At 42.0% G+C, this 11,129-nt stretch overlaps 1 protein-coding gene across 1 annotated transcript in view; it reads right to left on the bottom strand.

Moving 5' to 3' along the window:
* Window positions 1-8,692: 8,692 nt before the first annotated feature.
* The window catches only part of LOC119648542, a 92,163-nt gene continuing 89,726 nt past the window's right edge, over window positions 8,693-11,129 (bottom strand). Inside the window, exons 20-23 of the mRNA XM_038050310.1 lie at window positions 9,385-9,539; window positions 9,154-9,316; window positions 8,994-9,083; window positions 8,693-8,932 (exon numbers count right to left, since the gene is read on the bottom strand). Of these exons, the coding sequence (XP_037906238.1) occupies window positions 8,855-8,932; window positions 8,994-9,083; window positions 9,154-9,316; window positions 9,385-9,539 (486 nt within the window). The 3' untranslated portion in view covers window positions 8,693-8,854. The remainder of the gene's footprint in view (window positions 8,933-8,993; window positions 9,084-9,153; window positions 9,317-9,384; window positions 9,540-11,129) is intronic.

The raw sequence follows: 11,129 nt of genomic DNA, 5'->3' as shown, positions 1-11,129 counted from the left end.
CACCGGCAGAATCAAGAATTAGACCATTCCTGTCAAGATACACGAACGCTTCGGGAGGAATGAAGCCTGTCGTGAGACTTTTCTCGAAATACCCATCATTTGGGTAGAACGGCTGCGAAACCCAAGGGTTCTCACCATGCGAAGCAGATCGCACTATATGATTCCGAATCAATCTGACGATAACTGTATCGATTCTTGGCACAACAGCAGCTGCATACATCACATCATTAGTTACATAGTGCTCATAGTTTGACGAAGCAGTCCTATTAAGCCCCGTGCATGCACGCAGACATTTCCTTTCAAAGATCCTTATTTTCTCCATTTGGCTAGCACTCGAATTAAACCAGATAGCACACCCGTAGGTAAGCACCGGTCTAACCAAAGTAAGATAGCAAATAATCTTAACCTTCCGGCTAAGATGTGGAGCATAAAAGAGTCTTCGAAGAGACATGAATGCCTTGAGAGCGCTTTCTAGCGCGACTTTAACGTGCTCGTTAAATTGGAGACACTCGTCAAGACGCACACCCAGGTATCTAACGCACTTCTTATGAGGAATGCGCTCAGAACTATCCTCGTTCGCGACAATGTGGAAATCTCTCCAATTCCTTTTCAAGTTCCTACTGGCATACGCCAAGGAATTTCGAAACAGAATCGTTTCACACTTTTGCGCATTGATTTTCATCCGCCAACTGTTCGTGAAGAACTTAATATCATTGAACATCTTCTGAAGTTCAACTTGCACCTCAGTTACCTTCTTGTGCGCCGTGTAGGCTATCAGATCGTCAGCAAAGGCAACCAACGACCTTTTAGGAGATTTATTAAAATCGAAAGAATTGAGCAATTCGCCGGCAAATACCGCAAAAAGTGTAGGCGCAGTCACTGTCCCTTGCTGTAATCCATTCAGAACATGAAATTCTCTGTTAGTAGTGAGATTTCCGTCCGTAATAACAAGGCACTTGCCATACAGCATACTACACATCATCGCTACGAGGTGACTGGGAAACTCATTCTTCAGGAGCCTGAAAATCAGTCCATCCAACCAGACGGTATCAAAGGCTTTCTCCATGTCTATAAGGCAAGCGCCTACGCACTCACCATTGTTAATCCGCCAGCAAATATCAGACGTTACCTTCGTTATTGCATGTATTGTCGAATGTCCAGATCGAAATCCGAATTGCGCGTTCGGCAATAAATCCTTCTTCTTGATATGCCCGTTCAAGGCTTTCAATACCAAAACCTCAAACACCTTGCTGATGTTAGGCAGCAAACTGATTGGGCGGTAGCTTTGAGGGCTGGATGAATCCTTCCCTCTCTTTAAAATCGGGAATACTCGGGCTTTCTTCCATTGTCCTGGAAAGAAGGAATTGTTCAATAAATTATTGAACAAAATGCAATAATTACGAATGGCAATGTCTGGTAAATGCCTGAGGACCACGTTGGGAATGCCATCCATACCGGATGATCTCTTATTGTTTACTCTTCTGAATATGGAAGCTAACTCAACACATGAGACAAAGTAATCAAGCAGATTATCACTCGGTATGAGATCAGCCTGCAACGCAGAGCTAAATTGGAGAACTGTGGCGCCGTTCAGGCTATATTTGAAATTGTGGACATCTCGTTCTACAATTTCCGAAAGTCGCGTTGGCTCTAAGTCCGTTCTGGGCCGATGCACCGATTCAAGGTGCTCCCCTATAAGTTCGAGTTTCAGAGCATCATCCATCACGATGTAATTGCCTTGCGCATCAGCAGTTACACTATTCGTGTCTATACCTGAGTCAATGAGGTGTTGTATCTCGCTGCCACCGACTTTAATTCTCGGCACAGTTATTCGTGACTTCTTCCGGAATAACGTATTTATCTTAGTAAACATGGAATCTGGATCGCTTGGTGAAATACCCTTTAACTTCTCCCGCCACTGGGAGTTCACTTCACTTACGTAATGTTGACGGATAAGATCCCGCGCGATCTTTAGAAGTGATTTGAACTCAACCAATATGGGATGATGATAGTCCCCATATCTCCGATAGATTTTGTTGACGCGAGTGAGCAGAAGGCTTTTCACTTTTTTCAACCGTTTTATGGCTGCAGTTTCATATCCTTCCATATTATTGCGAGGTTTAATCTTAGGGACGACTTGTTCAATTGTTTCCAGCGTCAAGTTCTCGAGCTTGAGAAGATGCTAAAATATTTCCTCGTTGCTCAAGTTCCTGTCACCTGGTGCAATTGTACTATCGTTTTCCCCATCAAGAGGTGGGCATTCCTCTCGATATCCCCGAATAAACCTCTCTTGGAATTTCTTCCAATTTGTTTGTTTAAAGTTCAGCCTGTGGACGCCACTGTCCATCGGCAGAAGGCGAACTCTTCGTTCATCAAACAGAACTTCAATAAGAATAGCGTTATGATCGCTATCGTAAGGAAGAGTCTGTAGTTTCCGTTGAGGATTCCTAAAATTAAAGTTCAAGCGCGCGTCAGCAATGCACAAATCCAGATAGGAATTTGCCCTGGGCCAGGTTGGACTCTCTGACCCATATAATTCGCATTTATACTCTATCTGGTATTGCTCTATCCAAGATTTGAGGAATACCCCTCTGGGATTGTTTGTGGCGTTTAGCCACGAGGTATGCTTAGCATTCAAGTCGCCAGCTATAATATAGTAATTATGCAGCCTATTCAGTTCGAGTATCTTAAACAGAGAATGGAATTCCTCCCTGAACTTGGCTCGGTTGTTTCCCACTGCATAGACTGACAGAATGTATAAATTCCCTCCTCTAGGCAGTGAAAAAAGAATACATGAGACTTCGATACACTCAAAGGTTTCAAATTCAGGCCTATTAATATGCCTGAAACGATAATGGCGACCCACAAGTATTCCGGTACCACCTCCCCCATCACAATTTCGTCTATCGTTTCTCACGAATTCAAAATCCTTGAATGTTATCGAATGCCTCGGATTGGGGTGGGATTCTGAAATCAAGACTATGTCAGGCTGTTGTCTGGCAGCGAAATCAAGGAGCTCCGCTCTTCGATGGATTCCTACGATGGAATTCACATTAATCGCGATGATCCGGAGACCATCCAGTGGTACCGCTGTGACTGCAGACCTAGCAGCGGGCATGCTTTTTGTGTAAATATTCTGTTATGCTATTTATTTTTGTATTGTGTACGTGTAGCGTATGCTGCATGTTTTCACACATGGTTAGTATTTTATTGAGGATAGTGTTCATCCCGCCACTTGCATCTTGTTGGGGCTTCTTAGCTCCCCCTTGTCGAACTACTTCTGCAAATGGGATCCCCGAGACGACTGGTGCCGAAGGGACGGTACCATCCAACGCCGCTGACACCTTCGTTTTTTGGGCCGATCTCGGTGCTTGCTGCCTTGTGACCTTAACATTGCGGTATGCAGGACATCCACGGTACGAAGCCGGATGCCCTCCGCTTCCGCAGTTAACACAGAAAGTTTTTTCCTTGCCATCTGCTTCAGTCAGCGAACATTCAGCTGCGGTATGGTCTTTCCCGCACTTTACACATCGTAAGGTCATTTGACAGTTCACTGCCGAGTGACCATAGCGCTGGCATCTTCGACACTGGACTATTTCGCCCCTTAGCAGGCGCTCAAAACGAATGGCCTGGTAATTAAGCGACCTGATGCCGATCAGATCGCTTCCCCGGCTCTCCGGGCTTATCTGCACGAGGAAGTGCGGCAGGATTTGTTTTTCCAAAACGGACCTCCTCGTACTAAACCGTGACACTGAGAGGAACTTAACCTCAGTTCCCGTCTCCCGGAGCATTTTGAGCACCTCATCGGGCTCTTCCTCCGCATCCAAGCCTTTCAGAAGGAAGGTTTGCACCTTCTCTTCCTTTGGAGTGTAGGTGAAGTGAGGAGCCTTCACTCGCTCGAGGACCTCCCGTTCTTTTTTGTAATCTGCAATTTTATTGCATTTGACTTGGGCTCTCTCGGCCCCCGTCTTTTTAATAACAAAATTTGAGAGCCCCGCGCTCCTATTTTATTTATAAACATTAATGGGGGGCACCCTTTCCCCCTTTTCTTTATTTCGGGTGCTAATTGTATCCCCAGTCGGACCATTTTTTAAATTTTCACTCGTACTTGCATTATTTTTTAAATTTTCACTCGTCCTTGCATTATTTTTAACATTATTTAATATTTTTTCTTGAGTTTTGTTTTTTTTCTTTAATTTTTTGGAAACATAGACCAAAAACTCACCCAATTTTCCATCTTCACTATTGCAACTTGCCTGGTTAGCATCCTCTTCTGGGACATTTCCATCGCCACCGTTGTCGCCGACTTTCGTATCGTCTGCTTTACTGCTCTCTATGTCCTCCATACGGACAGATTCGCTGTCGAGAACTTGTTCGCCCTCAAGGCAGCCCGGTTCCTCCATGATTGCAAAAGTAGTCGAAGATAGCTTAACCTTTTTTCTGGCTACTTTTGGAGACGGCGGGCCCGTCTCCCCAGCCATTAGCTGCTCTGAAAGCTTTTCATTTTTTTTTATCAATGTTGTCATTTGCCTTTTGAAATCTTCGAGTGTCTTCGCCAGCTCGCCATTTCTCCTTTCAAGATTGGCTATCCTCACTTTGGCTATTTTCAAGTCTGGATCCTCCTCGTTGCGGACTCCACGACCGATCCGAGTGCCCCTAGGCCTTATGGTGGGGGGCCGGTCTGGTCCGCCACCCGCCGGCGGCTCGCCGCTCATTCCCGCCAAGCCAAAAAAAAACGAATTTTTTCTCAAAACTTTTTAAGGAAAAGTAACTTAGATAACAACTCAAAAGTAAATTAGTTTCAATTAAGTTTTAAATTATATATTATTAATTAAGTAATATAAATATCTTTTTATATTCTTGATAAAAGTTAATTTAATTTCAATTTAAATTATTTTTATTAATAATATCAATTTGTAGACACGTCCGTTCTCTACAAATGTCAGCCTCTGTGCTGCTGGTATATTTGGATGATGTTCTGGTCGCATCTTCCTTGGCCACCTAATTATCCCTGAAGGTATCCTACCGGACCCACTCAAGGTGCAATCGATCTCAAGCTTCCCACTTTCGAAAACTGTTAAGAATATCAAAAAGCTGTTAGGTATGTTAAACTTCTATCGTCGTTTTGCTTTGAAACAAACGCCCTGAAAAGTGTCCCATCGCCAACTTCGCACTTGAGCAGACAGTGCGTCCTATCCCAGAAGTGGAAGACTACGAAGCATGTGAGGAAAGAGGTAGAAGTGTTCCCTCAGTGGACCAAGCGTTTCCACAAAATCCACCTCGATATCATTGGCCCTTTGCGAGACTCGCACGGTTTCAGTTATTGCCTCACAATCATCGACAGGTTTACACGGTTACCTGAGACGATACCTCTGCAAGACATTACTACACAATCTTCTGCTGAGACCCTCTGCCAAGAATGAATTCCATGCTTCGGTATGCCGGCAATTATAACCACCGCCCAGGGAATGCAGTTTGGGTCCCCCTTTTTTTCAGAGTTGGGCAAACTCCTCGACTTTAAACGCCACCAGGCAACCGCTTACGACCCGCAGTCTAATGGAATGATCAAAAGGAGGCACAGGACGCTGACCCTTCTTGGTCGCAGGTCCTGCCACTCGTGCACAACCAATCGAAAAGAATTTGCTGCAAGTCCCGTAGATCTGGTATACTAGGAGAGCCTGAGACTCCGAGGTGACCCTGTTCTCGACATCAGGTCGGGACTCAACACTACCGATCTGTTGCGTCTACTCAAGGACACAATACCAAAGCTGAAGCCGCCACTATCCGCCAACCACGCGAAAACCGCGGATGACGTGCCCAGGGATCTCGAATCCTGTACGCCCCTTCGAAGCCCTTCAGCAAGGCCAACACCATTATAACCTCAAACGTCAAGGCACGATCAAACGGGTCTGCTTGGCTCAATTAAAGCCTTTCATCCAGCAAAAAAAACACAATCAGAAGGAATAGCGTGCGGTGCGTCTGTTTCCTCGCTGAAACTCCCTTTGGTTTCAGCTAGGGGTAGAGTGTTGTGGCGAACCGAGTAGCTTACGCCTCGAACACATGCAGTTTTTGACATCGACAATTGTTTTTCGGTGTCAATACAAAATCAAAGCAGAACAGACAAGAACTTCTCTCTAAGAATTTACGTTTTTAATAGAATTCTAAAAGTTATAAATATATAAATAATTTAAAAAATTAACAAATAGTATAAAAATATTTCAATATAAGAATTACTCTATAACCCCGTGGAGAAAAGCATATCTGTATGTACTAAATACCACTGGTACTAACGTGCGCACATGTCTATCCTATTGGACACTACCTACAAACTTAATTAGCACATATATATACACATGTCTGTTTCGATTAATTGATACTGATATACAAATAACTAAGAAAAGCTAAAAAAGGAAAATAAAATGTCCCAAAGACCCGGCCGTTCATATAAGTTCACTTTATGTGATGATGACGTTACACACCTCCTAGAGTGCAATAAATTTTCATTCAATGCCTAACTTATGCCTTATACTATATTACCCTCTAACCAATGCCAAATCTTGTACTGTGATGATGAAATTAAGGAGGGTTTTGGTTGCATATTGATGTGACTGGTAATGGGATGAATGATGGTTTCAGCCTTGCACTGGAAAAAACCGAAGTAGTCACCTTGACCAGGCATCCCGACCCTGCGTCCCATATCGATTGGCGAGTTGACTATAGAGTCAAAACCAGCGGTTACATACCTTGGTTTAATGCTCGACTCGAAGATGAGCTTCTTCAAGCGAATCAAAGTAGCAGCGGACAGGGCTGCAGCTGGAGTCTCTGGCGTTGTGTCGGCTAATGGCGAATGTTGGGGGCCCTATATCTACTAGACGACGTCTCCTTATGGGAGCAACACAATCGGCTCTGCGCTATATCGCGGAGGTACGCCTTGCCCTTGACAAGGAGGAGCAACGTAAGTGCCTTGCTCAAGTGCAGAAACGGGAACTTTGCGAGTGGCGTCCGCTTATCGCACTGTCTCAGAACAGATCGTGATAGTGATCGCGGGAATGATCCCCGTTGCCCTCCTTGCCAAGGAACGTAAAGCTATCTACTGCTATAAGGGCGAAAACCTAAGAGAGGTGGTTGCACGTGAAGAACGTCAACGCACCCTTACCGAGTGGCAACTTTCTTGGCAACAGTAGTCGGGAGGCAGATAGACTGCGCCACTCATCCACAATTTGATCCCAAGGCTGAACCGACATCACGATGAGATTGATTACATCCTTACCCAACTTCTAAGCGGGCATGGAAGTTTTCAGTCTTACCTGCACTAGATTGGGAAGGCACGATCTCCTGATTTTTTTCTTTTTCTTTTGCGTAAGGTGGAACGGCTTTCGTTAGCAGCATTATGAAAACATAGGGAAGCTCTCCCCAGACAACATTGTCATAGAGACGCTGAAGAGCGCTAGCAGCTGGAGTCATTTTGCGCATTACGTACCCTGAACTAACAATTCTCTTCCTCCCCTCCCCTCCCGTTGGTAAAAGGAATTCTCTGACTTAAAGGCATTCATCCACCCTACTCCCAAAAAAGGAGGGCTTTCAAGGTAAATATCTGAAATATGGTAAATGCTATTATTAACTTTATTTGAGTGGATATCGGAATGGGGTATATTTTGAGGCCTAGATTTTGTATAGATGCACCATCGTGAATTTTTTCAGATTTTTCGGATAGATTGGTTTTGAGAACGAGACCTGCTTCACTTTTTGGGGCACACATTTAGAACCTTCATTCTCCTATGTTTCTCTTGATATCAGAAACCAGTTCCTAGTTTTATCCTTGGTGCATTTATTTTCCATTGCTCGCATTGAAAACTAAGTGAATTTTCTCCATATCAGCACCACATTTTCTTGCAATTAATGCGTAATATTCTAAAAATTTTCCATAATTAAGCTTATTATTTTTATATTTCGCTTGTAAGCTAACATAATGAAGCAACTTTTGTCAACTTTGCAGTTTTGTAAGTTTAAAGTACCGTTACAATAATGCATATTGAAATTTAGATAAAAAATTGGAATTTCTTTAAAATTTTGATGTAAAATATTAATTTATAAGAAATTTTATAAAGTTTCCGAAAATAGTACCAATCCGGGATTAAATGATTGAGGGAGTGGAAAATTGTAATTGTTTTTGGAAAGTTTTGACACTATTCACCAAAAACGCTATAACTCTGTGACGGTAGAAGACAGACTGCCCATTCCATGGACCAATTTTCTAGAAAAAGGTGGTACTATTCATCATTAGAATTTTCCCCACCATAAACGGGAAAGCCGATATAAAAGGAAAAATTGATTTATAGAAACTATTTCGCCCGGGTAAAATTTGATTTGCCCACCCTACCCCGGAAGAGTTATAAATTTCAACGCTAGTAGGGGCAATAATCGCAAGTCTTCATCGGGATTAAAAAGGAGCCGCCTCCATTAGCTCAGGGAATGGAGTTGCAAATTCAACCTTTGCGATAAATGTCAACATACAGACATTCTCAGAAAAATCAATTGTCATTCCACTTGAAACCTTCTCCATAAAATTATATTTCATGAGTAACTTGTAATTTCACCGCTGGAAGTTAAATAATATTCATTGACTTGAAAGGCTAGAAATTAAATACACACATATGTATATTTAAAAGTTCATAAAGTGAGGGCCTTTAAATGTTCCACAGCAACAAGGAAGTCTTACATCAGAGGGCACGTGTTGGAAATTTGTTCTAGTTGAATATTATAATTCCCAGCCTACGTGAAGCAATTGATAATTGACCAAATTGAAATGATAAAATTGATTTGCAGCCATGTGTGTTGCTGAAAACGCTTTCGCTTAGCATGTCGTGTGAACTCCGGCGCCGACGTTGAATTGAAACAGAACCAACTCATAAGTCACAATCGTGCCACCAACCTGCAATGGTAAACTTTCTGGTTGCTAATACGAATATGTATCATAAAATCAAGATACTTACACTCAGAACTAGACCCCGTGTTAAGTAGAAAAATCTCATACCCGTCAGTGCTATTGTGTCGCTGTTCACTTCTTGAGAAAATCTCTTTACCTTGAAATACATATTTCAATGGGTTTTAATTGATATTCTTGAGTAGCTATAAATAACAAACATCTCATACCTCCAGGCACCAAGATTCCTTGGGAACGCAGCGGAAAATTTCAACTGGCTTTTTAGACTGATCATTTATTTCAGCCGAATACAAAGACACCGCAAGAGTCCTTGCAAGCAGGAAAATCATTGAGAACCAGAAATAAACGGCGTGAGCGACGGACGGCATGGGGCTGCAAATACAAAAAAGATGGAATTTACTCAGCTTTCTTCACTTATTCAGAATCCAGAAAGGACTTACTTGAGGCTTTTAAGCAGTTGTGCACATATGAAGTACACATTGTTCGAAAAGGAGACCATGGTTATTTGTGATATAGCATTGTCTACATCCTCGCAAAGATTGCATAGGTTTCTGTAATGCATTCGGTGTTCATACCAAAATGATTCAGGCATCATCTGAAAATGGAATATGGATCGGTGGAAGTTTCTGCGTTCCAAGCATATAAATACATACATACATTAAAACAGAGCTTCAAAATAAAAAAGAATTTCGATAACAGAATGGTGTAAAGTAGAGGTGCGCGAAATATCACCTTGGTAGGTAACATGATATTACTCACATTTTGAAAAAGGTGATATTACAAAGTAATATTCCATCACCCACACACGCACATTACAAAATAATATCAAAAACATCACCTCTCATTCCCCAAACGGTATGCTCTGTATTTATCACATTCATAGGGCATATTTTACGATAGCCATAGGTATCAATGAGGAATAAAAGAACCTCTCATGCATGAGAAGAAGAAAAACAAAAGATCTCGTAAGTATATCAGAACATGATTTTACGAGCAGCCATTACTTCACTTAAATGTTATCTCTACTTGGCATAACTAAAAAATCAATCACCCAGCCCGGAAGAGAGATTCGACATGTACGACATGTGCGAGATGTACTATGAAATCTTATGTAGACCAACACCATACACACATCAACCAGCCGGCGACATTCATTCCAATCCATAACATTACAAATCAATGATTTAAAGCCAAGAATCTGCATTTCCATGTTCACAAGCACCGGAAATCATTTTCTAGCCCAAAGCCAAACCGAAACCAGCCCGAAGTCAGCCCAAGCCCGGTCCAAAGCTAGTTTAAAGCAAGCCCAACTGCAGCCCGATACCCAGCGTAGGCATCGGCAACTGTACTACAAAGAGCGATAATGTTGGTGGCTTTATATTACAGCTTTACTTTTGTAAAGGGGTGATGTTTGGTGATGTGGTAATAGGGTAATGTTGGGTAATGTTCTAATGTTTGGTAATATTATAACGTTTCGATGGCGCTAGTTATGTGTATGTCTCACAGCGGCTCCCTTATATATAAACCATTAGTGAACTGTAAATGAATTAGTTTCTTGTAAATCAACCGGAACTACATGATAATATGAATACCTATGCACTTCAAGTCGATAACTATGAATTTTGTATTCTTAAGATAACGACGTAATCAACTTCAGATAAGAATGTAATTAATTGCGTTCTCGTCATGTAACCGAAACTGCATGATGATATTAAATGAGTATAAATATCATGCACTTCCAGTGGAATAAGAAATTTAGAAGTAATTTCTATCACGCGAAATAAAGTAGACTGTTTGAAAAGTGAAGTCATTTTTTTAAAGGACGTGGAAATCGTCCTCAAATTTGGCGCAGTTTTTAAAATTGCACCCAACGTATTCACATATTGAAGGAATTTTCTTTAAGTCCCGCGAGTTGGAAAAAAAACGTTGTTGGCTTTTAAGTCAAAATTAGATACAATAAAAAAATAGAAAAACGGAAAAGATTACTTCAAAGGTCTAGTCTGCAGAATTTTAAAAGAATTCTTTGCAATTAAGACTTCAACATAATGGCAACGTTCTCAGATGTACTGAGAGAAGTAAGAACGATTCCGGAGTTCGACGAAATGAACAGCAACAGTTATGATCCCGGGGACTACCTCGACGACGTGGACACACTCACGGGAATCATGCAGGATCAGGACCAGAA

The sequence above is a fragment of the Hermetia illucens genome, chromosome 2, assembly GCF_905115235.1.
Source record: "Hermetia illucens chromosome 2, iHerIll2.2.curated.20191125, whole genome shotgun sequence".
Taxonomy (NCBI): Eukaryota; Metazoa; Arthropoda; class Insecta; order Diptera; family Stratiomyidae; genus Hermetia; species Hermetia illucens.
The sequence above is the reverse complement of the archived record's forward strand: the minus strand, read 5'-3'. Positions and strand labels throughout refer to the sequence as shown.